Source organism: Thalia democratica, chromosome 1 (assembly GCF_965202585.1).
Source record: "Thalia democratica chromosome 1, ktThaDemo2.hap1.1, whole genome shotgun sequence".
In the NCBI taxonomy this organism is placed as follows: Eukaryota; Metazoa; Chordata; class Thaliacea; order Salpida; family Salpidae; genus Thalia; species Thalia democratica.
The window spans coordinates 12257418-12282495 of NC_139165.1; the positions used below are offsets into that span (position 1 = coordinate 12257418).

Genomic DNA, 25078 nt, shown 5'->3' on the forward strand with positions numbered 1-25078 from the left:
CTCAATATTTGACTAAATACAAAAACCAATGTTAAAAAAATTTTGAGTAAAATAAATGTATAGACATTTTACTACAATAAACCTAAATTAAATTAAACTTTATAAGCTATATAGATTTAAGATCAGTAAATATAAGATATGTACATAAAAACTATGCTTTGAAATTTAATTTACATAAAACTATTGGGTTTTTTGATAAAAATCACTAAAAAGTCGAAATTATTCGGATTGCAAAAACTACATAAATAAAACTACTGATTCATGAAAATTAATTAAAGTTTTAAAATTATAAACTTCTTTTAAGATTATTTAAACAAGTTGCTTTTATAATTAATTTTTATTTGGTATTTAATATTGGTGAATAATTTAAAATAGTATGATTCTAATACAGCATAAATAGTAATAAAATAATAAACTTAATTTTGAGTATATAGTTATTAATTTTGACGTTGAAAAATAATAATTTTTAGTAAAAATTTGACAACTTAATTAAATGATTTAGCAGTAATTTTAGTTATGCTAAAAAATTTAAAACTGACTTTAAAAAGCTACAAACAAAAAATAATCTGATCTAAATAAACAAAAAATTAATTAAAAACTTGTTCATCTCTTCAAAAGTTTTAGCATCTTCAGTATTCACTTGTGACGTCACCAAACTTATTATGACATCACAAATCACTTACATGACGTCACAATAGATCACGTGGGCTCCTTGATGCAGTTTTCGACGACTTTCTTCAAATTTGGATTTTCCATGGCGGCTGCGATTCGCTCCTTGTCATTGACTTGCTTGTTTACTGTAAAATAATAAACATTAAAAATAATAAATAAAAGGTGGGCTTACTTGAATTAGAAAATAAATAAAAAATTGAAAATAAAAGATTTGAAATAGCAATATAAATATTATTACTCATTAGCTTGCTAGCATTCATAAAAAAATAAAAAATTAAAAAAATTAAAAACAGTTGTAACTCATTGTTTAGTGTTTTTATTATTTCTAGTCCTTATCATTTCTTGTCGTTTATTTTCTTGTTTTATGGTAAAAAAAAATAACAATAAGGTTTTGAAAATGATAGTATGCTTGTATAAATATTAAAGAAATAACTATTTTACTCATTAACTGTTTCATAAAAATATATAACAAATATATATATATATATATATATTGACACAATTAGTTGGTTGTTAACTCTGAAGAAATAAACTTTTTAATGAATGTTCATATTTTTTGATAAACTTTTTTTTGATAATATTTATTCAAACTTTTTTTTCAAACTTATGGAGCTTAGTTCTTATAGGAAACTTTGTTTTTTTTTTTGTTAAATAAGTGTCATGGAAAACTTAAAAAAGTTTTTAACTGTGTGGTAAAGTTTAAATATGTGGGCTTTAGTATGTATAATGCCATAGTAATTGTATTTAACTGTTTTACTAAAACAATAATTATTAAGAGCACTTTTAATGTAATGTATAATCATATTTTTAAAAATATTATGAAAATAGCTATTAATTTTTCAACTTCAAAAATACAAACTAAAAATTTTCTTATTTCAACAATATTGTACTAATAATCAAGTTTAATATAATTTGTTAAGAAAATACTTATAAGTCTTCATAAAAGTAGTTTTAAGTGAAATAAAATTTATAGTAATATAAACCACTAGTGCAATTTTTATATTCATACTATCCTAACAAACACTTTAAGGTTATAAGCACCCAGATAATTTTCACACTGTTGTTGGGATAATTATGTACTTTATTTAAAACTACAATGTGCTTAAATTAAACAAGAAAGAAGATTTTCTTAGCACATTTATCCACTACAGATAACTATGAAGAACTTATTCTTAACTTTAAAAATGTTCAGACTACTAAAAATAGTTGATGTAAAATATTTACATTTATATATAGGTTAGTTTAAAACAAATAAACCAAGAAACGTAACACTTCAAATAATTTTAGATTTTTTTTTCTCCACAAATTACGACTTGAAGAATTTATTCTTCACATAGGGAAGATTTCAAACCACTAAAAACGTTTGTGGTAATATTTTTGTTGCGTAAATTTATTTATTGCTTTATAAAAATGTAACTATCCAACTCAAAACATGTTTAAATATTTTTAGAACACAGGTTTTTTTAGTTACTTATTTGTTAACCTTAGTTTTTGTATTGTTGTTTGAAGTTGTATGTTATTTGTTTTAAAACTACAATACGCTAACAGAAAACAATAAGAAACTGATTTTCATTGGATACTTAATTACAATAAGTTACAAACATGAAGAGTTTATTCTTTACATTGGGAATTTTAAAACCACTAAAATTGTTTGTGGTAACATAACTTGCCCGTTGTAAAACTTGTATTAATGTTCTAGAAAACTGTTAGTAGCTGCGGACTCAAATATTTAAAAAACATTTCTTAGGATACCAATCATTTTAGTTACTCAAATTTTATTAAACAACATAATTTTAGGGAATTTCAGTGTTGTTATTTTTACTATATTTAATATATACATACAAGTATTATTAAAGACAATCAAAGTTACATTTCAATTTACTTGGTATAAAAAAAAATATTCTTAAAAAAACAGTTTGTTAAGTAATGTGAATGCATTCTCTTAATAAAAAATAATAATTAAAATCTTGGTACATTCATTGAAATTTATATAACTCAATACAATAATTAAACAAACAACTTTTCTCAGAATTGTGGAAAGAAAAAAAGAGAAACTCTTTTTAATATATATATTTAAATTAAACTAAAAATAGCAACAACTTTAGGTAAAATTATACTATAAAAATAATTTAAACACAAACACTAGAATTGCCTGCACTACTTATCTTTAATATGAACATTTTGACACAATTATACTAATTCTCATAAATACAAAACTATACAAATAAATACATAATTAAATACAAACCATCTTTCTCAGTGTTATGAGATCCCTCTTTTATGTACACAGATACTTTGTAAGCTGAAGGCAAGTTTCTCTTCAATTTCACGTGGATGCAAAGTCCAATCAGAGTGGCCAGTGAGCAGTGTTTGATCGTTGGTCTGTAAAAAGTATTTCAAATTTATTTAAAATTAGAAAATCAACAATTATTTCATACAATTGTTATTCTTTAGTCAATTAGAGTGGCCAGTAAAATGTTTGATGAAAAAGTTGAAAGTATGTTAATCCAAGATTAATGAAAATAAACAGGCAAAAAATATTAGGCACACACTTTTAAAACAGGGTTTCCCAAACTTTTTTTCAAAAGGTCCCCTTTAAATAAATTTAAAAAATAAAAGCCCCCTCCAACAAACTTTCTTAAAAAACTCCTGTTAAAAACTAACATACAAGAATAATTATTTAAGATTTTAATTTGCAAAACTAATTTTCACCCTTTAAGGGATCTCGAGTTACAACTTAAATCTGAAAAATAAAAGTTAAACAAAACATGGAAGATACTATAAGTCAAAACAAAACAAGTAAATTATAAATTGTAAATTATGTTAGTCAGAAAATTAATCAAGAATTTATATTTTACTTTATTAATATATTAATATTTTACTTTAGAATTTATAAATTACTAAATAAACACTATGGGTTTAGGCTCTTAAAAAACTGAATTTAGAACTGTTATATTTAAAAAAAAATCAAAGTGGCTCAGAAGTCAAGGAATAAAACAAGCTACTTACTTCCATACCATACTTGAATTTACTTGATTTTATTGAATTTTTAATAATTCATATTGTATATTTGTCTCCTTATTTTTAAATAAGTTAAGAACACCTTTTGTTCAATTTAGAACCTCCAATAAAAATCTATTAAAAACTAACTATTACGGCTTGTGGCCCCATACATTTATTTTGTTTTCATAAAATCTAGTAAATGTTTCAAAACTACCGTTAAAAACGCCTAAAACCTTTTTTTTTGCTCATCATCTGCAACTCAAGAATATCTAGTGTAAGATTTAAATTATGACATCATGACCCCCTAAATTTCTGTAATGACCCCCAATGGGGCCTACTTGACCTACTTTGGGTAACCCTGTTTTAAAGTCTTTTAAAAAAGTTTAAAGGTGCTAAACAACACTTGACTGTAGGATGTTTTAATCGAATTACAGTATTTTAAAGCAAAGGTAAGTTTCAATTTATTGGTAAAATGCAATTTCCAGTAGGCAACATAAATATCAAAATAACATAGCCTACGATTATATTTTTGCTTGAAAACGCTGTGTGGGCTATAAATAAAATTTAAACTTGTAAATAGTTATTTAAAATATAATCTTAGTTTAATTTTAAATGTACAGCAGTGCTTATTTAATGACAATTTTATAATAACTTTGCTTTCAAAAAACCTTTTTTTAACTGTTAGTCTGTTGATTATATATAAAATTTTAAGTAATATGAACTTAGTCAGTAAAACTTACTTCTAAGCATAAATCTTTATTTGCTTCACTGTTTTTAAATGTTAAAGAGAACAGTGCTTGAATTAATGTTTGGAGCAAAAAACTTATCAAAAAATGACCAAAAACTAGCTTGTGACCATAAACAGTGAGATGACACTGCTGATTTTTTTAATAAAGCAAATATGTCTATTGACAACAACTTTTAAAATTATCAAAAAAACTTTACTACTACTTAACACAGGGTTCGTGCGCGAATTTATTTTCATTTAGCCTGACTGAGACCAATTTAGCCTGACATTTTTTCAAAGTAAGGGAAATCCCCTTTAGAAGTCATTTTTGGTATTGGGGGGTCTTGATTAGTACTATTGTAGCCTCCGACTTCAACCAGCTTTATCTCAAAAATATTTTGAGCTTTTATAGTCTGCAAAAAGCAACTCATAGCTTAATTACAACTCAATAAATTAAGAGTAAATTGTGAAAAAGGTGATTGACCCCTTATGCCCTTAAGATAACAAATACAGTGATAAGTTTTAAAATAAGTGTTATATCTAATCTATTACTAGTGTAAAAATTGTTCAATTTAGTTAAGCACTAAGTAAAAACATTACAACCAGAAGATTTATAATAAAACAACGTGCATTGTTGTGTTTTACTAAAATTTAAAATGAAAAGCTTACACGAGTATTAGAATAAGTAAAAAATGTTTATTGAAGTATTTTGACTAATACGTAAGATTGATACATAATTATAAACCCTAAACTCTAAATAAATACAGTGATTGTTGATGTCGTATCAGATTTAAAAAGCTTACACTTAAATTAATAAAAAACCTGTAATATTTTGTTCATGTAAAGAAAAATTAATTGTACCTAAAATTTGTACTCCCACAAAACTTAGTACTTATATATTTAAGCTAAGTTTTAGTGTTGTGAATATCTCTAATAACTTTAAACATACAGTAAAATATATGAATAAACTGCTAAGAGTTTTAGTCTAAAAAGTATTTGGTATAAAGCCTTTAATTAGAAATTAAAACAGCTCAACCAACTTAGCTCTGAAATACATAGCTGATGTAAACAAATTCAAACAAACAGCTAAGTTGTTGAACTAAAATGTAATGTTTAAACTGTATTTTTTTATGAATTTTTATTATTATGACGTATATAATCTACTCAAAACGATATAATCAAGATTCTTAAATTATTTTAGAGATTCAACAAATATTTTATTATTTTACAAATAACTAAATATTTATTTTTAAATAAATTTACATCTCAACTTGATCTTATAAAGATTTCTCAACTATTAAAAAAAAAATTTTCAAGCATTTGAACTGAGAAAAACTGAGATTCTCAAATTTTTAAATAAAAAAACTGATTTAGCCTGACGTTTTTCAACTTTTTTCAAAAAAACTGATTTAGCCTGACTTAGCCTGACGCGCACGAACCCTGTTAAGAACAAAAAAATAATTAATTAACAGGCTGACTTAAAACACAGATATAAATTGTTAACTTTCGAATTTTTCAACAAATAAAATATAAAAATCTATTTATTAATCAAAAAACAAGTATATCAAGCATTTTAAAAATATAAAAAACAAAATTATCAATAACAAACTTGAAATAAACAGTGACATGACATTGCTGGTTTTCTAATTCTTCCACAAAACATCCATCCTCATATACAACTTCCAAATCAGCCAATGTTGCAGGTTTTTCAGGGTCTTTGATGGATTGGATAATATCTGTTTTAAAATAATGACCATTAAAATTTTAAATAAACTATTATTCATTCTAAATAACTATGTTCTTGAAATAATAATTTTTTTTTTGTTCTAACTGACTAAATTATGTATGTTTGAAAAACTATACAACAACAAGAGTTTTTTCAGTAATCAAGTAAAATATTATTTAGTCTTTGCTTTTAAATTTTATATGAAAATTGCTCACTATAAAAATAATAACTAACAAACTTTAGTACTTAAGTATCAATATAAAGACCATAATGTGAATTTTTCTGTTATTTGTTTTTATCATGTATACTTTTTACACATCAATAAAATTCTAAATTGTTTTTGAGACTAGAGAGTTAAATAGTTTTCAGTAAAGAAGCTTCAAATTGAACAGAAAAAGAAAAGTTACTGGAAGAAACCAATTTTCTTTTTAGTTTTCAAAATAACTAACCATAATCAAAATTTTATAGATTTTTCTACTTATTTTTTCTTTGAATTACGTAGAATAACTTTGAAACAAAAAAAAAGATCAAATATGAATTTTATTATTAAGTCATAAATTAAAGTTTTTATTTGATAAACTTTTTGATTATAATAGCTTAGATTTTAGCTGCATTGTAAAGTTTTTGAATAATTTCTTCTAAAAAAAGTTTACTATATCTCAAAAGTTAAATATTTGTTAGCAATAAAAATTTTTGCAGATCATATTTAAGAGTTTTATATATGAGCTAATGTAAGTTTTTGTAAAGAAATTACCTTGACCCCCCATGGCCTTAATACATAATAATAAACATAATAAAATTTTAAGTTGACAGAACTTTAAAACAAACAGAAAAGTATATTTTCACACTAACAAAATGTAAGCCGATAACTAAACAACTAGTCTTGTTACTTAAAACACCATTATTTAAATCAAAAAACTAAATGAGTTTATAAAATTAAATAGATTTTAAGAAAATTTCTTCAAGGTTTTCTGATTGTTTTTCTGGTGTTTGAAAGTACAAGTCTTATTTTCTAGTTTAAGTATAAAACTAAATTATGGTTAAAAGTTGTCTAAAATGAAAAAAAATCATTAAAGATACTGAAATGATATTTTAAATATATCTTATAAAAAGTAAAGTTCCAATTAACACAGACAATAATTAAAGCATATATAAGTTTTTCAAAATTAAAGGATTCCTGTTTAAATGGCCACCCTGAATAACAATTAATTGGCATTTTCGTTCTTATAGAAATACTATCAAAGAAATAAATATCTAAAATTTATAACTAGCATTTTTATAGTTAAAAACACATACTATCCTATATGAAAGTACTATATGATTGTAAGGAGATATGTAATAATTAAAAGAAAAGTAATTTAAGAATATCAATAGAAGTCTTCATTCTAACCAAAAATATTTCCAGACATGTCTTCATATCTTAATAAAGTTGGGATTTAATTTTATTCTATACATAATATTTAGCTTTTAAAAACTTTTTTTTTCAAATAACCTACTCAATAAAATATTGAAAAATAGTAAGTATTTTCTTAAACAAAAAAAATTATCATTTATTCTTAAAAAGTGTTAAATAATTTAGATAAAAAAAAGAAATGCTTACTACTTATAAAATTTATCCTTTGTCAATATAAGTTTTTTATAAAGTTGAAATTTGTAGAACATGGTTATGTTATGTAACTATTACTCAAAAAATTATAAAACACCTAATAACAACTTATACACAAAATTTATAAAAGTTAAAAACACTTAAAAATTTTAGTTATGGTATTATTAAAAGATAAAATAAATTTAACTTTAATGCAAATTTAGATTTTTTAGCCTATGAAAGTATAACTATTATAACAAAAAATTGCATACAATATATAAAACTTATTTTTGTTTAACATTTAAAATAAGACTTTTGTAATTTCTGCAACAATTTTAATTTAAATATACTTAAAAATGCATTTAATCTGTCTATAATTCTTAAGATATAATTTAAATTATTGTAAAATAAATAAGTTTTAATGAATAGCTAAGTGCACAAGTCTAACTAGTTTATTAAAAATCTCTGACATATTTTGTACTTAAATAAAGTAGGTACATAACATAGTGACATTAGTTATTACAAATTAACAAAACAAAATTCAAAGCAGTCAGACAACACTCAATAAGCAACCAATTGTTTTTGTAATGTGTAACTTGATCTATTTTAGGTTAATCCCCTAAGAAGTGATAAAAATATTTACCCCTCAGGCTGAATTATGTAGTATGTGAGATTATTGATTAGAGCTGTGTGATACTTATGTGTAGAATAGCAACACTTAATGTTTTTTCGTTAAAAGTACTTAATTAAAATAAATAAAAATAAATTTGAATATTTTTATTAAAAAACAGCTAGTAAAAAATAAATACATTTGTTCACAAAATAAATAAAGATAATAAAAATAGTATTTTTTCATTAAAAAATGAAAAAAAAAAGTAAAAAGTAAATCAATTTCAAAACCAAACTTGGCGTGTATTTTTTTTTAAACATATTTTAATAACATTTGATCAAGCATTTAAAAACTATTTAATCAAATAAAGATAAGTAATGTACAACCTTTAGTTCAAATCTTATGATAAATATTTAAAAATTATCATTTATTATGTTGAATCTTTATGAAATTTAACAAAAAACTAGTTACTTAAAATTTTCTGGTAATAAATTGGAAAATTATAAAATTTTTAACTGTTCCACTTGATAACTAAACAAAAAATAATACTTTCCTTAAGTTAAATTTTAATAAAACTTTATGCTTTAAATTTAAAACTTGAAAAGTAGTTTTTATCTAAAACATAAAATTATAATGCTTTAACTAAGCACTAAAATTAGTTATAACAATGACACAATAAACAAATTAATCATAAAATAGTTTTACTTACTTATCTTAAACATTCGTTGAAACAACAGAGTTTTCTTATAATATTTATTTATTAAAAACAAAATTACTCTCAAATATAGTTTAAAAAATAAGTATATAACTATTTTTGACTACCACTAAAATTTTGCTTCAGTTTTTATATTTCTGCCTATAAAAAAGTACCAAATAAAACTTTTTTTAAATACTTCTAAGATACTAAGAAACAATTTAAACAAACTAAATAATCAAATGTTCTGCAACTAACTAAGAATATTGGATTCAGATGATTATAATGCATTTTGTATATTTTTAAAATCTTTTAAAACCTTAATTATAGACATTATTTGGATTAAAACAATATGGTCACTTTGTGTATAGTAATTTTTTGTGAACTTTACTATTATGATGAAAATATATAAATTTGAAATGCAAATTAAGTTTTCAGGAACTTGTTTCATTTTAGTGATTACAAGTAGCATGATTTATGAACTAGACAAAAACACTTTTTTTTGGTTTTTGATCTTATTTTATATAGTTTTTACTAAGCTACAAAATGCTTTTTACATATTTAAAAAGTTCAAAATAATTTTTGAGATATAGCCAGTCAAAGTTAGAGCCAACAATAGGTTCCTTATGGGAGGCGCAAACTAAAACCGCAAAAATAGACTATTTCACTAAAAATCTATCTTCTCCTACATTTTTTGAGATAACTACCTCAAGTTTTTAGGAAATGTTCCTTGATATATTTAGAAAATTCTGTTGGAAGGAATTTGAAAAAATTAAAAAACAAAAATTTTATAAAAAGAACAAACAAAAAAAACATTTTTTTTTAGTTTTTCTATAATAATTTTTTTTTTTTCAATTTTTTTAAATTTTGTTCAAACACAATTTTTTAAATATATTAAGGAACATTTCCTGAAAATTTGAGGTAGTTATCTCAAAAAAGGTAGGAGAAGATAGATTTTTAGTGATTTTAGTTATTTGCCGTTTTAGTTTGCGCCTCCCATAAGGATCCTATTGTTGCCTCTGACTTTGACCAGCTATATCTCAAAAATTATTTTGTATTTCTAAAATCTGTAAAAAGCATCTTGTAGCTTAGTAAAAAATATATAAAATAAGATCAAAAACCAAAAAAGGGTGTTTACCCCCTATGCCCTTAATAACACTATACTTATGTAATAATATGTTTACCCCCAACAACATACTTATGTAAAACACTTTCATGAGTATTTAAAAATGTAAATAAATAAGTTTAAAAAAAACAATAATTAAGCTAAATACTATAACTCAAAAATATGGAAAAGTAGTGTTAAATACTAAGAACTGATTTAAATCCCAAATAAAAAACTATATGTAAAGTAATTTAAAAATTTACAACAATACAAATGACACTGCAAACTATTAATACATAGTATGGCTATAAAAAATCACAGATACACAAGAGTTCAAAAATTATTTTTCAAGCTGTTTTAAATTTAATAAAACAACTTGAATGTAAAACAGCTGAAAATGTTCTTATATAGACTTGAATTCAAATAAACTTCTATAAATATATAGCTGTAAAATTTTCGCGATCATACAAAATTGAACAAGAGCATTAAAATGCACAAATACACTTTTGCACGGAAACATTTTTGCACATTAATTTTTTTTTTTTAATAGTTTCAATTTTTTTTTCTATTACTGTTATTCCTAACCCTTACTCTTGGTAAGAAACTTTCTTTTTTTTTTAATTTATCTTTTAGTTTTTTATTTTGTTTTTTTTACTCATGTGCAAAAATGACCTTCTGTGGAAATTGTAACTCTTGTTCTTATGCAATTTTGTCCCCTTGTGCAAACTTGTCTTTGTTCAAAAGTATCTTTGTGCAATTTTGACTCGTTCCCTATATATAATTACTAAACTTAAGTCTGTAGAAAACAAAAGCTTTTATACATAGCTACTAAGATAACAATTTTGTTTAATTAAATTGTAAGAAAAGCATCAAGTTTGTGTTTGACATAACTCTTGGATAAAAAATTATTCTTTAATTTTTTTGGAAACTAAAACATAAAAGCCACATAAAAAGGAAATTAGGTTCAAAGTCCAAGTTATAATTGTTTGCTACATAGATAAAAAAGATCTGTTAATTTAGCTAGTTTAAATTTAATTGGTATATTATAAAATTATTAAAATTAACAATTTATGAAGTATATTTTTTAAACACATTAAAATTGTTTCTTTTTCAACCTATGACCCCTGTGTTAAACCATAATATTTAATATGCCATTTAACTGGTGAAAGTAAGTTTTAATTTTCAATGAGAAATTTACAAGTAAAGAGTTATAATAATCAGCATGAATGAAACATAACTTAGTAAAAGTTTTTAAGATCATAAGGGGGGCCAAAAAATACTTTTATAAAAAATAACATTAGCTCTTATATAAAAGCTTTAACTAACAACTTTAAATCTGTTTTAATAAATCATATGAGTTCTCTTAAATTTTGAGACAAAGTAAAATGTATAGAATTTTTTTTCTATTGCCAGTTTTCTTAAAATTTAAAAAAATCATTAAATATATCTTCACTTTCATTTTGACCAAAGGCTTTAAAGTTTGAGAAAAATTTTCTTAAATAGATAAAATTAAGTTACCTTTTTAAACTATTATAATATTAATAACTTATAACTTTAGAAGAATATATTAATAAAGGGTCTTTATTACTTTTTAACTCTGATCTTTAAAAATCTTAAAAGCTTCTTTAAAAGCTTAAAAGCTAAGCAGTAAAAAGTTCCTTAAATAAAAATCTAGAAAACAAAAGTAACTTATTAGAACCCTATGACCTTAACTTACAAACACTTTATAAATTTTATATAGGTATATTTATATTTTTACTTATATATAAATATATATATACATATATCTAAATATAATACACATTATAAGCTTTATAAAACTATATTTTTATCTAAATTAATTATGATTTCAACTGACCAAATATAGTTCCAGGCATATCATCATCTTCTGTAAACATTTTTATTTTTTTTACAATAAAAGCTCTGAAAATGTATACAGTCGGTAAAAACATTATAAAACTTAGTTAATGTTGACAATTTGTGGTTTTGAATTTTATTTTAAACTGAAACAAATTAAAAAATAAACAGCAAAAAGTGTGGTCAATAGATTAGTGTGGTGAAAAAAATTTTAGCCATTGAGCTACACACTAAAAACTTTGTAAAAATGTTTTCGTTCAAAAAAATGTAAAATTAATAACAAACAATATTTAAGAAACAGAAAAAATAATATAAAAAATGTTAACCACTCTTTTTAAAACTACTTAATGAACAATATGGAAACATGTTATAACTTAAACAAAATTTGTTCAAAAAATTAAATAGAACAAAATCAATAAAAAACTACTTAATTAGGGATACAAAATATGTAAAATTAATAGAAAATCTATGACTAATCATTTGAATTTAGCATTATAGTACAGATCAGCATAAATTGTGCTTACTAATGTTTTTCAGCAAGGAGCTTCTCAAATTCCAGCTAGTGTTGAAAGTATTTTTAGGTTTTTTGTAGTGATAAAGAAATAAATTAGAAAGAACGCAGGTTTGCTTTTTCAAGAAACAAGGTACAATAGTTTAGAGCAGTGCTTCTAAAATGGGATTCCGCGGAACCCTAGGGTTCCACGACAACTCTCAGGGGTTCCGCGAAGCCTTTCAAAATTTAAAAAAGAAATTTAAAAGAAAAATAAAACATAAATCAAAAAACTTAAAAAAAAAATTGAGCACATAAAATGGAAAACATATATAGTTATAGCATTAATTGATCTGTTTAGTTTGTATCTAGCGGTAGGACTTTTAATCGGTATTCATTATTAATAGGTGTCCTGGTTGCGCAAATTTTTGCAAATTTTTTGAATTTCTATTTTTAGTGAAGGCATGAAAATATTGGTATTATTATCACTAAAACAAACAAAGTAGGAGCAATCAAAACAAATTCTAAATGTTTACATAATGAAACTAAACAAAAAATCTTTATCAGAAACTTATTTCTGGTATATTATATTGTTTCAAATGCTGTAAAAATGTTTAAAAAGATGTCTATTAGCTTGATTTAAAGTTTAATATGTATAAAAGCTTATTTTTTACTTTAAAAATGCTACTAAAATGGTGAAGTGAGGAAAATGAAGAATAAAGCAGTTAAAGCTAAATGGATGCATTGCTTTTTACATTGAGAAAATTTGGTAACAAAACATATTCCTTCCTGTTTACAAGAAGTTCTCTCAGCGTCGATTAAGATTGTTAATTTTATTAAAAAAAGTGACACAAAGGCCAGATGTTTCAAAGACCTATGTAAAAGTTTAGATGCTAACCATCTGCGACTTCTTTATCACAACGAAGTTCGCTGGCTGTCGAAGGGGCGGACACTGGATCGTCTCGTTGAATTAAAGAAGCATTTGTTTACCTTTCTTAAGGATGAAGGCTCAGAATTAGTGAAGTTCTTTGAAGATGATGTTTTTTTGGCCAGGCTAGCTTATCTCACCGATATTTTCGAAGAATTGAACCCTTTGAACTTAAGCATGCAAGGGAAGCAAAATTCCATTTTTGTCATGACAGACAAGATTGAGGCGTTTAGAAAAAGAATTAATTTTTGGAAGAAAAAGGTTAGCAATGGTAATATTGCGATGTTTCACCGGTTTGATGAGGCCAATGAAAAATGCATAGAATTCAACTTCTCTGACGAATTATACAACCACCTTGATCTTTTGTCTATAAAGTTTCAACATTATTTTCCTGAAGATGTTTGCATCGGAAATTTATGGAATTTATGGATTTTGAATCCTTTTATGTGTAATATTGCTTCAGAAGAAGTGAATATTCCTAAAGATACATAAAACGAATTTCTGCAACTATCTGAAGATAGCAATTTAAAATTGAGTTTCAAAGATGAGGAGCTTTTAGATTTTTGGATATGTAAAATTTCAGAGTACCCCGTCTTAGCAAAGCGTGCAGTGATTTTTTTTACCATTCACCACCACTTATCTTTGCGAGTCCGGCTTTTCGCATGTAACAAACATTAAAACAAAGCAAAGGAACTTTATGCTGACTCCAACCTTATCTGCTTGTCCCCGTCTCAGTCTATCCAAAATCCAGCCGCGCATTGACATGCTTGTTGCTAAGAGACAAGTTCAAGTTTCGCTCTAAATGTTTTTTATATATTTTTCGTTAGGCATCTTACCCGTTTGTTACAGTAATCTGTGAATTAGATTAGGTTCATGGTCATTTTGTTATTGTTTGTAGCTCTCATTTTGTTTTTATTATGCTAGGTAAGATTTTTATGACGTTGCGATTGATCATGTTTGTTTTCGTTTATTTATTATAGAATCATAAAATACCTATTGCCTCTGGCGCACTTTGAGTTTGACTCGACATAATACTATTTTAATTAGTATGATTTCTAGCAATGATTTAGTATTGCTAAAAAATTCGTTTTTTACTTAAGTTATTTTGTTTTTTGCAGGAAATATTATATTAAACATTTTATGTAAAATTAAATTAGGGGTTCCGCGGAAAAGTTGAACTTTGGAAAAGGGTTCCGCCACTTGAAAAAGGTTCAGAAGCACTGGTTTAGAGTTTAGACTTTTGTTTAATTTTAGATTCACACTATACACAACATTTTCTAATTTATATAAAAACTAAACAAAAAAAGTGAGTTTATTTTGATAAAGTACAAATTCCTATTTGTATTAAATGTTTTTAGCGAAACTATTTTTGAACAATCAACATTATTTATACTGTATAAAAAAAGCTTTAAGTAAAAACTTTTTATTAAAATAATTAACCAATAAAATAGTTAAAAGTTTGTTTCAAATCAAAGTTTAATCTTAAAGTAATTAAGACAAAGTTGTTTTGTGGGTATTTTAATATGTTAGTAATTAGTTCACAATTAAAAAAAGGTTGTGGTATCTTTTTCACAGCAGACGATTTTAGGTGCAAAATTAAATACTTTACACATTTTAAGCTTACCATAAAACAAACTGAATGATATTTTTCTGGTTTAATAATTATTTTCATTTTCATTAATTATTTTTAAAAATATAAGTTTATTGAAAAAAATCGCTTACTTTGATTTTAATTGTATTAGAAATGTATTATTAATGTTTGTTTTTCTACGATTTATGTTTTGTACCACGGTGGAAACTTTTAAAAACCGTATACTAGAATAATCAAACAAGTGTTTTTATAATATTTGTTTAAAATTTTTTTTTAATTGTAGAATAAAAATATAACAACTCTCTATTAAAGCGATATCGCAGTTAAACCTCATAAATTTGGTATTAAAAGCAAATTTTATACATCAAATACACTTTTTTATTTTAAAAACATATCATCGGCCATACTTCTAGTAGCGGTTTGTGCATGGCCCCACAGTTTAGACCAGGGTTTCTAAAGTGGGCGATAATAGTAAGTTGGGGCATAATTGTTGGAGGGGAAATAGACTTTTTAATTTCTTAAAGGGGGCAATTTGAAAAAAAAACGTTTGGTTTAGATTTTAAAATTCAAGAGCACATTTACTAAATAAATTAACAATAACTAATATTTTAAGATTTCTTTAAACTTTTTTACATTAATGGTTTCACTTTTGATAAACTTAATTATGTAAGTTTTTTTCTCTTTATAGTGAGCTGTAGGAACTTGAACAAATTGCTTCGATATGTGCCCTAATTTTAGATACAAAAGAAAGCTATTTTATTAGGCTTGTTAAGTTTTTTAAAAATAATCTAAAGTTATGATATTTAGTTCAACTTTTGTTTTAAAAATAGTTTTTGTTATATGATTAAAAAGTTTTGGAAGACTTTATGTTTGTCATGTAAATATAACAAAAAGTACATGGTTTTCAAGTTGTTATACATTTATCAAAATTTATTGTTTTCAATAGATAAAAGTCTCATAAACAATAGGGATACAAAGATTAAAAGCAATTCAAATTAACTTAATTACAGTTCAAACTAATTTCAAATTTTGACCATTTAAAAATTTTTTGCAGTTTTTACAAAAGTAGGGTGAATTAAATTGTTTAGTACTTAATGTATACAAATTTTTAATTTTTATATTGTAAAATTTTAGTATTTTAATGATAAATTTTTGTTTATAACATAATTAAAAAACAATTTTTCTAAACAGCTTGAATAAAAACTAAATAAAATATAAATAAAATTGTTTTGTCTACAATAGAAACAATTAATAATAAATCTATTTTCCCCTTTTAGTCACTAATCAAAAAAATTGTTTACGCAAGAGGTTTTATCTTATAACAGTTTAAAACAAACAAATATAAATGTATTAAAAAAAAATCAAAGTTATTTAAACTAAAAATTTCTTGTTGTAAGTATTTTAAATTTGATTTAATATCACTCATCATATTTTGAATTTAGTACAACTTAAAGAATTTAATTAAGAACCGAAAAAACAAAACAAAATATTTAAAAAAATATTAAAAATGTTTTTACAATTTGTAGTGCTATAAAAAACTTGAAAAACATATTTTTTGTTTCGGAATTTTTAACTTTGTTTTAAGTTATGGTTACTCAGATACAGTAGAAACTTCGAGAAAACGCATACGTTCATTCAAGTAAGTTTGAAATATTGTATAATAAACAATTTGTTTAATTTTTTTAAAGTCTTCATTGTTATCATTTACGTGTAACTCCATATCAACACTTCTCTTCTGGACTACATGTAGACTCCTCTGGCACAAATCCACGTCCAAGGTTTCCACAAAGGTTATTAGATCTTGCTCGTATTTTAGGACCAACTCCTTGAGCTTCTCATTGAAGGCTTCTTTTCTTATTCCAATGTTCTTTGATTCAGATTTATTTATGTACATTTTAAGCTTCCAATCTATGCTGTAATGGTCATAGTTACTTACTTCTTCATATATAGCAGAACTCATTGTAACATGTGTAAATTGGTTATTGAAAATTAACTACTGTTCTGAAATTTTATTGTAAAGTCGTAGATTTGATTTCAGATTATTTAGCTTTACACATAAATGTAAAGCGTAGGTACTTTTATTAGAAACTCTAGAACTATTTTCTATTTACTCTAAAAGATATTTGAACAAAGCTAAAAATTTTTAAGGTATGTATAACAATATGTATAACCTACAATAGTCCTAGCGTTTTAAAAAACCTATTTAAGTTTTAATGAGGTGGGAAAAGATATAAAATTTTCTCTCTTTTTTAAACGTTTTAGTATAGCATAAATTTTTTTTCAAGAAATATTATTTCATATTCTGTAGCAGAGATCATCTTAAATTTTAAAATCTAGCTAAAAAAATAAATACTTAATAACAAATAATAATTTATATATTTAATAATATAATTTCTAATGTTTTATTAATATAAAGTCAAAATAATACTGTAAATTTTATTTAGAAATATGATTCAACTTATGCTAACTCAACTTACTAATTTTAACAGTTAAAAGTTACAAAACTAAATAAAAACTAAAAATTAATGACTAAACTGAAAAGAAAACTTTATATTGTATTGTTGTTTTTGTTTTGGAAAATAACTAACAGAAAAAATAGGTTTTTTATTATTTGTTTTTGAAATTTTGTTTTTATCGTTTTATGTTTTTTTGTAAACAAACCGCATAACAAAACTTTACATTGTATTGCTGTTTTGTGCTAACAAATAAAAACTTTGAACGAAAAATGTCAGTTTACAACTTTTGCAACATAATTAACTTTAAAAATGCTTTGAAATGTTTGCCTGTAATAATTTTTGTTTGTTATTTTTGTAATCAAACCTCGTAACATGCGTACTAATTGTTTTTGTTTTTTAATTGCTTTGAAATATTTGCCTGTGTCAATGTTCACTTAACTGTTTTTTTGTAAACAAACCAAATAACATGCGTGCTTATAATTTTTACCACCCGCACGAGCTTTTATCTTTCAAAAGCAAATATTTGTTTACGCTGCACTGATTTTGCTGTAAAGTATAAAAGTTAACGATTAAGTTACGCCAGTAATTTTGGCGTATTTGTTTAAAAAAATAAGAAAAAAAAAATTATAACCTTAAAAGTTTATGTTGTAAACGATAACCATTCAAGTACCATAAAGAGCTTTAACAAATCAGTTGAAATATATTTTTTTAACTGTTTTTGTAAACAAATTACATAACATGTGTATTAATAATTTCAAACGTTTTAAAAGCAAACATTTGTCTTTAATTTTGCTTTAAATTATTATTTTAAACATAATATTACGCTAGTAATATAAACGAATTTGTTTTAAAATTTTGATAATAGTTGTTCTTGTGTTTTAGCTATAATGAAAGTTATAAAACTGTTTAAACTAACTCTGTTTAAACATTCTAGTAGAATATATATCCTTTTAACTAAAAATAAAATTTTAAGTTTTATGGTAAACCAAGTTAAGCTAGGTTTGAAAATAGTTATAATGAATAATACCAAATAAATTAAAATTTGCTTTTCACCAATAAAAAGCCAGTAGTTACTGTGAAACTAAATTTAAACTTTATTTCAATTTCCACCTTCTCAAACAACTAACATCGGTAGTTCAAAATTTGTAAGTTGCGTTATAAGTATACAAAAATATATTACAAACTCTTGACTAAGCTTAAAAGAAAACTCAACCTCAATTTGTTGCTTTGTCCTATCTAAGATAAAGCGCGTATATTAAAAATTAATAAATAAATTATGAAAAATATTTATGAAAAAAAGGCTTTGGTTTGATTTTTTTTTTTGATTCATTAACAATGTTATTTTGTAAACAAACCACATAATATGAGTAATAACTGCTTTTTATCACCCACAACCTTAAATGTTTCAAAAGCAAACATTTGCTTTTGATGCACTAATTTTGCATAAAGTTAATGACTACACTACGCTAGTAAATTCAAGGTGTTCATTTTTGAAATAGATTAATTATTAAAAAGCATTATATGTATATTATGTTGGTACTAAAAACAAAAAAGATTCAAAATAATAAAAACTATTATACGAAGTAGATTTACAACTATTTTTGTTCGATTAAGAAACAATCGATACCAAAATTAATTTATACTTTTTCTTGTAAAGTAAATAAGACTTTTAGAGGTTACTTAATTACACCTATTACTATTACAAAGCCTATTACAATTGTACTGCTGTGCTTGTTATTTTTAGTTGTATTAGTTTAAATTAAAATAAAAGTATTACTTTTCACATTTAAAAAGATAACAATAACAAATGTTGTTTACGTACACTAAAATTAGACTTAATTTAATAAATCATTACAATCAGAATTTAGCTTTTCTATTGAAACATTTATTTACTCATTTTTTAAACTAATAGCTGTTTAAGTAACGAGCCATCAATGTTTTTGTACTTAAGTTAATCAACTGCTAATAAATTATTTAACACCAATAAATTTAGTTTTAAAGTCGTAAAGTTTTAATAAATTAGACGTTTTAAACACTATGGGTTTACTGTTATGATAAAATAAACGTGATTTTGGTAAATAATTATTTTGTTATATATTGAAATAATACAAAACTAATATATAAAACATTTGAGACAACTAACTACTAATAAGTTAGTTAAAATGTTATTTTATCCAGATTTTTATACCTATTTTTTGATAAATAGTGTGTTTGCACCATAGAGTTCGATCAAAGCTCGCTTTAAACTTGTCCTGTGACGCAATAATATTCTGTGACGTAATAATGTTCTGTGACGCAATAATATTCTGTGACGTAATAATGTTCTTCGACATAATAATATTCTATGATGTAATAATATTCTGTGACGTAGTAATCTTCTGTAGCGCAATAATGTTTTTCGAAATAATAATGCTTTGTGACGTAAAATTGTTCTGTGAAGTAACTAATCATGTTAATTTCATTAAAACTTTGATTTAAAGTTTGTACAATCATAATTCCTTTCGCTATTCAAGTATTTTAGAAAATTTTACTCTATCCAATATTTTTGCCAAAAAGTCTTTAGGTTTTAATTACATGAATTAAAATAAGCTATTTGAATTAAGAATGATAATCGTTCTCAATATTTACTATAACTTCTTGCGGCTAGCACATACTTTCATTGTAGTATGCATATAAAGTTTATTTAAAGCTATTACCTAACCTTAATTAACTAAAAGTTATTTTCCCCACCTTTTGTTAATTAAAACATAGATGACAGGTATTTTAGTTTGCTTGGTTGTTTTTTATTTTGCTGTTGTTATCGCCTTAATTAGTAACAATGAAACTTTAGTGTGGTGTTTATAAACTATAAAAATATGTTGTACAAGTTTTAAAAAGTTTAAAAACTTAAGCTCTACAGTTATCACTTTTTTTTTCCAAAAGTATTGTAATCATAAATATTCTTTTACTTATTTTTATGAGTAGCATTTTGTTAATACAACTTTTTTTATCATCTTTTTACAAAGATCGTTATTTCTATAAAAATTCAATTAATCAAAGATTAGATTAACACATTTTAAAGTGTTTAAACACATTTAGATTTCAAAACCAACTAGCATTAATAGAGATATTTTGTATTTTTATTGAAATTTAATTTAATGTTAATTTACAAAAAACCCAATCTTGTTGACAAGCATGATTTAAACTATAATTTTATTGTTCAAAAAAATATGTGTCAAAAAAGAAACCTTCGTTTAAATTTTTATACCTAGAAATAAATAACAAAGCTTGTTTTACATAAAATCTGGAGAAATACTTTTATTATATATTTTTATAGTTATTTTTTTAACTTAAAAATATTCCACAGTTTACTAAAATGTAAAGAAACCTGGTTGTAAATAAAATATGTTTTTTGCTAATCTTTATTTAATTATGTATTTATAAAATAGGTTGTTACTTATTAGCCAATTGAGTACTAAAGTTTGCTACTCTATTTAACTTGTTTTGAAAAAATTTTGTTACATATATTTATAAATAAGCTTAAAATGTTTTACTTTAAAATTCTTATATTATTTTATTTTTTATGTAACTTAGTTTAAGATCAATTAAACACTTTTATTAATTTTTCTTATAAACGAATGCTGTAAGATATTTTTGAAGTTAATTTAATAAACAATTTATATTAATTTTAGGCACATGTAACTAAAGTCTAATTTTACACTCTGAATGTTAAAGTTAGTTATACAAGATGAACAACATTTATACGTTGCTTCAAAAATTCCAAAACTTCAACGGAAAATACGGAAAGGATGGTGCAAAATTGTATTTCACATATTTATTATGTAAATAATTGTTTAAAAACGCGTGATGAACTGAATAGTGACGTCACTATGCGCTTTACAGTGCTTAGAATGAAAATTGTTGTTTGTATTAACATAGATTTGTTTGTTTATATTAAAAAAATTAGGTCTACATTTTTCGATCTTTAGGTAAATATTGTAACAATAGTATTACAACTTACACAACAAAAATTTAAAAGTCAACTTAACTATCAAGTTGACTCTTTAGACTGTAAACTGAAATAAATTAAAAATAGTATTTAAACAGAAGTAAAAGTTTGACTTCAATTAAACTTCATTTAAAACTAGAATTGTACACTTTGTGTAAATTATTTATTAAACTCCACTTTGTTATAAAATGAGTAAAGCTGTTTACAAAACTAGACCACACCACTTTCTAAATTTATATAATAACTTTTACTATAGTTTCTTTATTTACTATTGTTAGAAGTAGTTTGATTACAACAAATGCAGCTACTTGAGTAATTGAAGTAAGTATTTAACATTTTTAAATTGTGTATGTTTATTTAAAAAAATAAAAAAATATACGCCGTATGGTTATAACACTTTTAAGTTTAATACATTAATCATAATTGATCCTTTTAACTTATCATAATTTGAATTTTTATAGTAAAATAATAATTTAAAAATAGGGCAGATTAACTTTAATACATTTTGCGTAAAAGTTTTCAAGATATCTTTATTCTTAACTTTACAAATATAGATTGCCTTTGATAAGTTGATAGTTTAAAAAGTAAAGTAAACTAATGTTAAATTCTCTTTTAAATGTTGTACAGACCAGACATGGTAATAAGCATCGCAAATGAAATATGTTACTATCAAAAAATCCCCGACAGTAGGATTATTAATCTAAAATGTAGATAAACTTATAAAAACAGTTATACTAATTAATATTTAATCTTAAAATAGGTTTTCCCATTCTGAATATATCAAAATTAATTTAAGCTAGAATCTTTTTAGTTTCATCATTTAAATCTGTGATTTATTTTATATCCACAAATTAATACTTTATACTAATTATTTTTTTATAACAGTTTTCACCTATAATTTACATCTCTCATTTGTGGACAAAGCATGCACAAAACAAAACTTATTTTTGTATAATGTAAGGAAGTCATTAAATTATTTCTCTAAAAATGTTGTTTCTAATTTTTGTTTGTTAATAAAGATGTTAAAACATTTAAGTCTAATGTACCTTAAAAAACTTATGTATTTAACTTTATTAAAAATTTATACAAACTAAATAATAGTTAATAAGTAATAATGTTGAGTAAAAGATTAAGTTACAAAAAAAAATATTTTATATTCAAAAATTTTTCTATTCTTTTTAAAATACTTTAAGTTAAAAATAATTTAAGAAGAACTTCATTTTTTGTTAATGAAAAAAATAGTAACGTAATATGTAAAAATATTGTTATAAACTATTTTAGTTTTACAATCAAGGTGTTAAAATTGTTTTAGTACATTGTAAATTAAAACATATGTTCTTTAACGTTTTAGTAAGTTTATAACAACAAAAGTAATAAAGATTAGCTTATGTAATTTTATCCAATGTAAAATATGAAAAAAAAAATTAGCTATATTTTGTTACTTTAGCTTTCTGGTTACTATAGCAATAAAACAGCTGTAATTAGTGGTTTTTAAATTTTACCTTGCCTGGTACAGACTCATTTAACTTCAAAAAAATACCCATAGTAACTGCACAAGTGTTTTTCTAAAATGTTAGTTTTACGAAAGCATCGGTGAAAGTCTACAGGTTCTAAGCCTAGACTTTCGTATGCCGAGATAATAGTAAACTTAAGGTATGATCATACCAAATCAATAATCAGACCACAAGCCTAGGTAGACTGAGACCAGTTTCGCCCTTATTAGAAATCATCAGTCATTCAAACCAAAAAAATTGTAGTCTCCAATCTACAAACGGCTCTGTTCCAACTGAAATTTCTTCCTGACATACCACTTGCTATCGATTCTTCTGCAGTGAATTTCTCAAGTTATTTTATCCTGTTACGTGTTTAACCCCCCAGATGAACAATTGTTACTGTTAATGAGTCGGTTAAAATCTCTTTTTTTTTGCGCGGTTAGTTCTATCGCGGTTACGGTTTAGGCCTCAAAGGCTAGTTGAAAAAGAAGATCAGGTTCAGGTCCACGACTTTCCGGAGTTTCACTGCAACCTGCGTTGATTCACTCTGACGTCATCGTTGGGAGGAAGTCTGCGTTGATTTTCTATTTTATCAGAACATTGTCTCTGATATATACCTACGTCATCACTGTCTACGTCATAACGCCTCTGACTTATATCTACGTCATCACTTTCTACGTCATAACTTCTCTGGTGCGCATCTACGTCATCACTGTCTACGTAATTACGTCCCTGACGCGCATCTACGTCATCACTGTCTACGTAATTACGTCTCTGACTTACATCTACGTCATCACTGTCTACGTAATTACGTCTCTCACGCGCATCTACGTCATCATTGTCTACGTCATAACGTCCCTGACGCGCATCTACGTCATCACTGTCTACTTAATTACGTCTATGACGTGCTGGGATTTCACTGGGTTGAGGACCAGGAGAGGACCTGCGCAGGTTGTGAATACTATTACTGGCAGTATTACAGTATTACTGGCGTCAGGTGGGCTTTGAATACGACCTGTTTTTGTTCCGGCCGTATCGTATTTGCAAAACCCATGTTTTGTTGCAAATTGTAGTTAGACCTGCGCCTTTGGAGAATTTAAGTTCTGTCAGGATTTTTCAAGAGTCTATCGAGTTCAAAGTCTTGTCCAGGACTTAATAAGACATCATAACGTGAAAAATCGAACTGTCAATCAAAAGATGTAAAGGTATATCGACAAACACAACTTTTCAGAGTTGATTTTATTTGGCAAGTTTCAGCAAAAACAAAATTCTAGACAATGAGGCATGGAAATTAAAAAAAATGTTTCGGCAGATTTTGAGCTTGTCTTACAGTACACGAAAATCGAAACAAAAAAAAATCTGACTTATGTAAAATTTTTATTATTTACAGTTGTGGAGTATAATAATTTTAAAGTGTTAATGTATTTGTAGAATAGAAAAATAAACTGTTTCAAAGGTTGCTATTTTTGTAGATTAACACTAGTGTGTGTTTCAAAATAGTTTAAGCTAACATGAACAAAAAGGTAAGCGTTCACAAGATTTTTGTTATATTGTTATTGATTTTTATATTTACTATAAAAATTATTTTATGCCCAGCTCAAGAGGACATACAACTAAAAGATAATACGTGAAATTTAGGCATAAAAGTGATAAGAGTTAGTATGTTTTCGTAAGGTTTAATGTTTTTGAAAACGAAATTAGTAACGCAATAAGCATCCTTTTAGCATCATTGATAGCTTGTAAAAGTTTATTAAAATTAATCGCTTACTTTAATTTTAATAATATTAGAAATTTATTATTAATGTTTGTTTCTCTACGATTTATGTTTTGTACCACGGCGGGAGAGTTTTAAAAACCGTAGACTGGAATTGTTAAACAATTGTTTTTGTAATATTTGTTTAAAGAGTATTTTTTCAAATCGTAAAATAAAAATATAACAGTTCTCTACAAAAATTAAACTTTATACATCAAATACACTTTTTTTCAAACATTTATTTTTATTTTTAAAACATGTCACCGGTCATACTTCTAGTAGCGGTTTGTGCGTGGATTCCACAGTTTAGACCAGGGTTTCCAAAGTGGGCGATATTAGTAAGTTGGGGCATTATTGTTGGAGGGGCACTAGACTTTTTAATTTCTTCAAATGGGGCAAT

At 24.6% G+C, this 25078-nt stretch overlaps 1 protein-coding gene across 2 annotated transcripts; it reads right to left on the reverse strand.

Moving 5' to 3' along the window:
- Window positions 1-229: 229 nt before the first annotated feature.
- Window positions 230-12041, reverse strand: LOC145829600 (cytosolic iron-sulfur assembly component 2A-like). Of its 2 annotated transcripts, none has more exons than XM_082937444.1 (4): window positions 11981-12041; window positions 6012-6138; window positions 2921-3054; window positions 230-797 (listed from the first exon to the last, which is right to left on the reverse strand). In XM_082937444.1, the coding sequence occupies exons 1-4, from the start codon at window positions 12018-12020 to the stop codon at window positions 700-702; spliced, it is 399 nt and encodes a 132-aa protein (XP_082793570.1). In that variant the 5' UTR covers window positions 12021-12041; the 3' UTR covers window positions 230-699. The 2 variants fall into 2 exon arrangements, with proteins under 2 accessions (XP_082793570.1, XP_082793578.1); XM_082937452.1 differs by lacking the exon at window positions 11981-12041 and adding an exon at window positions 7519-7621.
- Between the last annotated feature and the right edge of the window lie 13037 nt (window positions 12042-25078).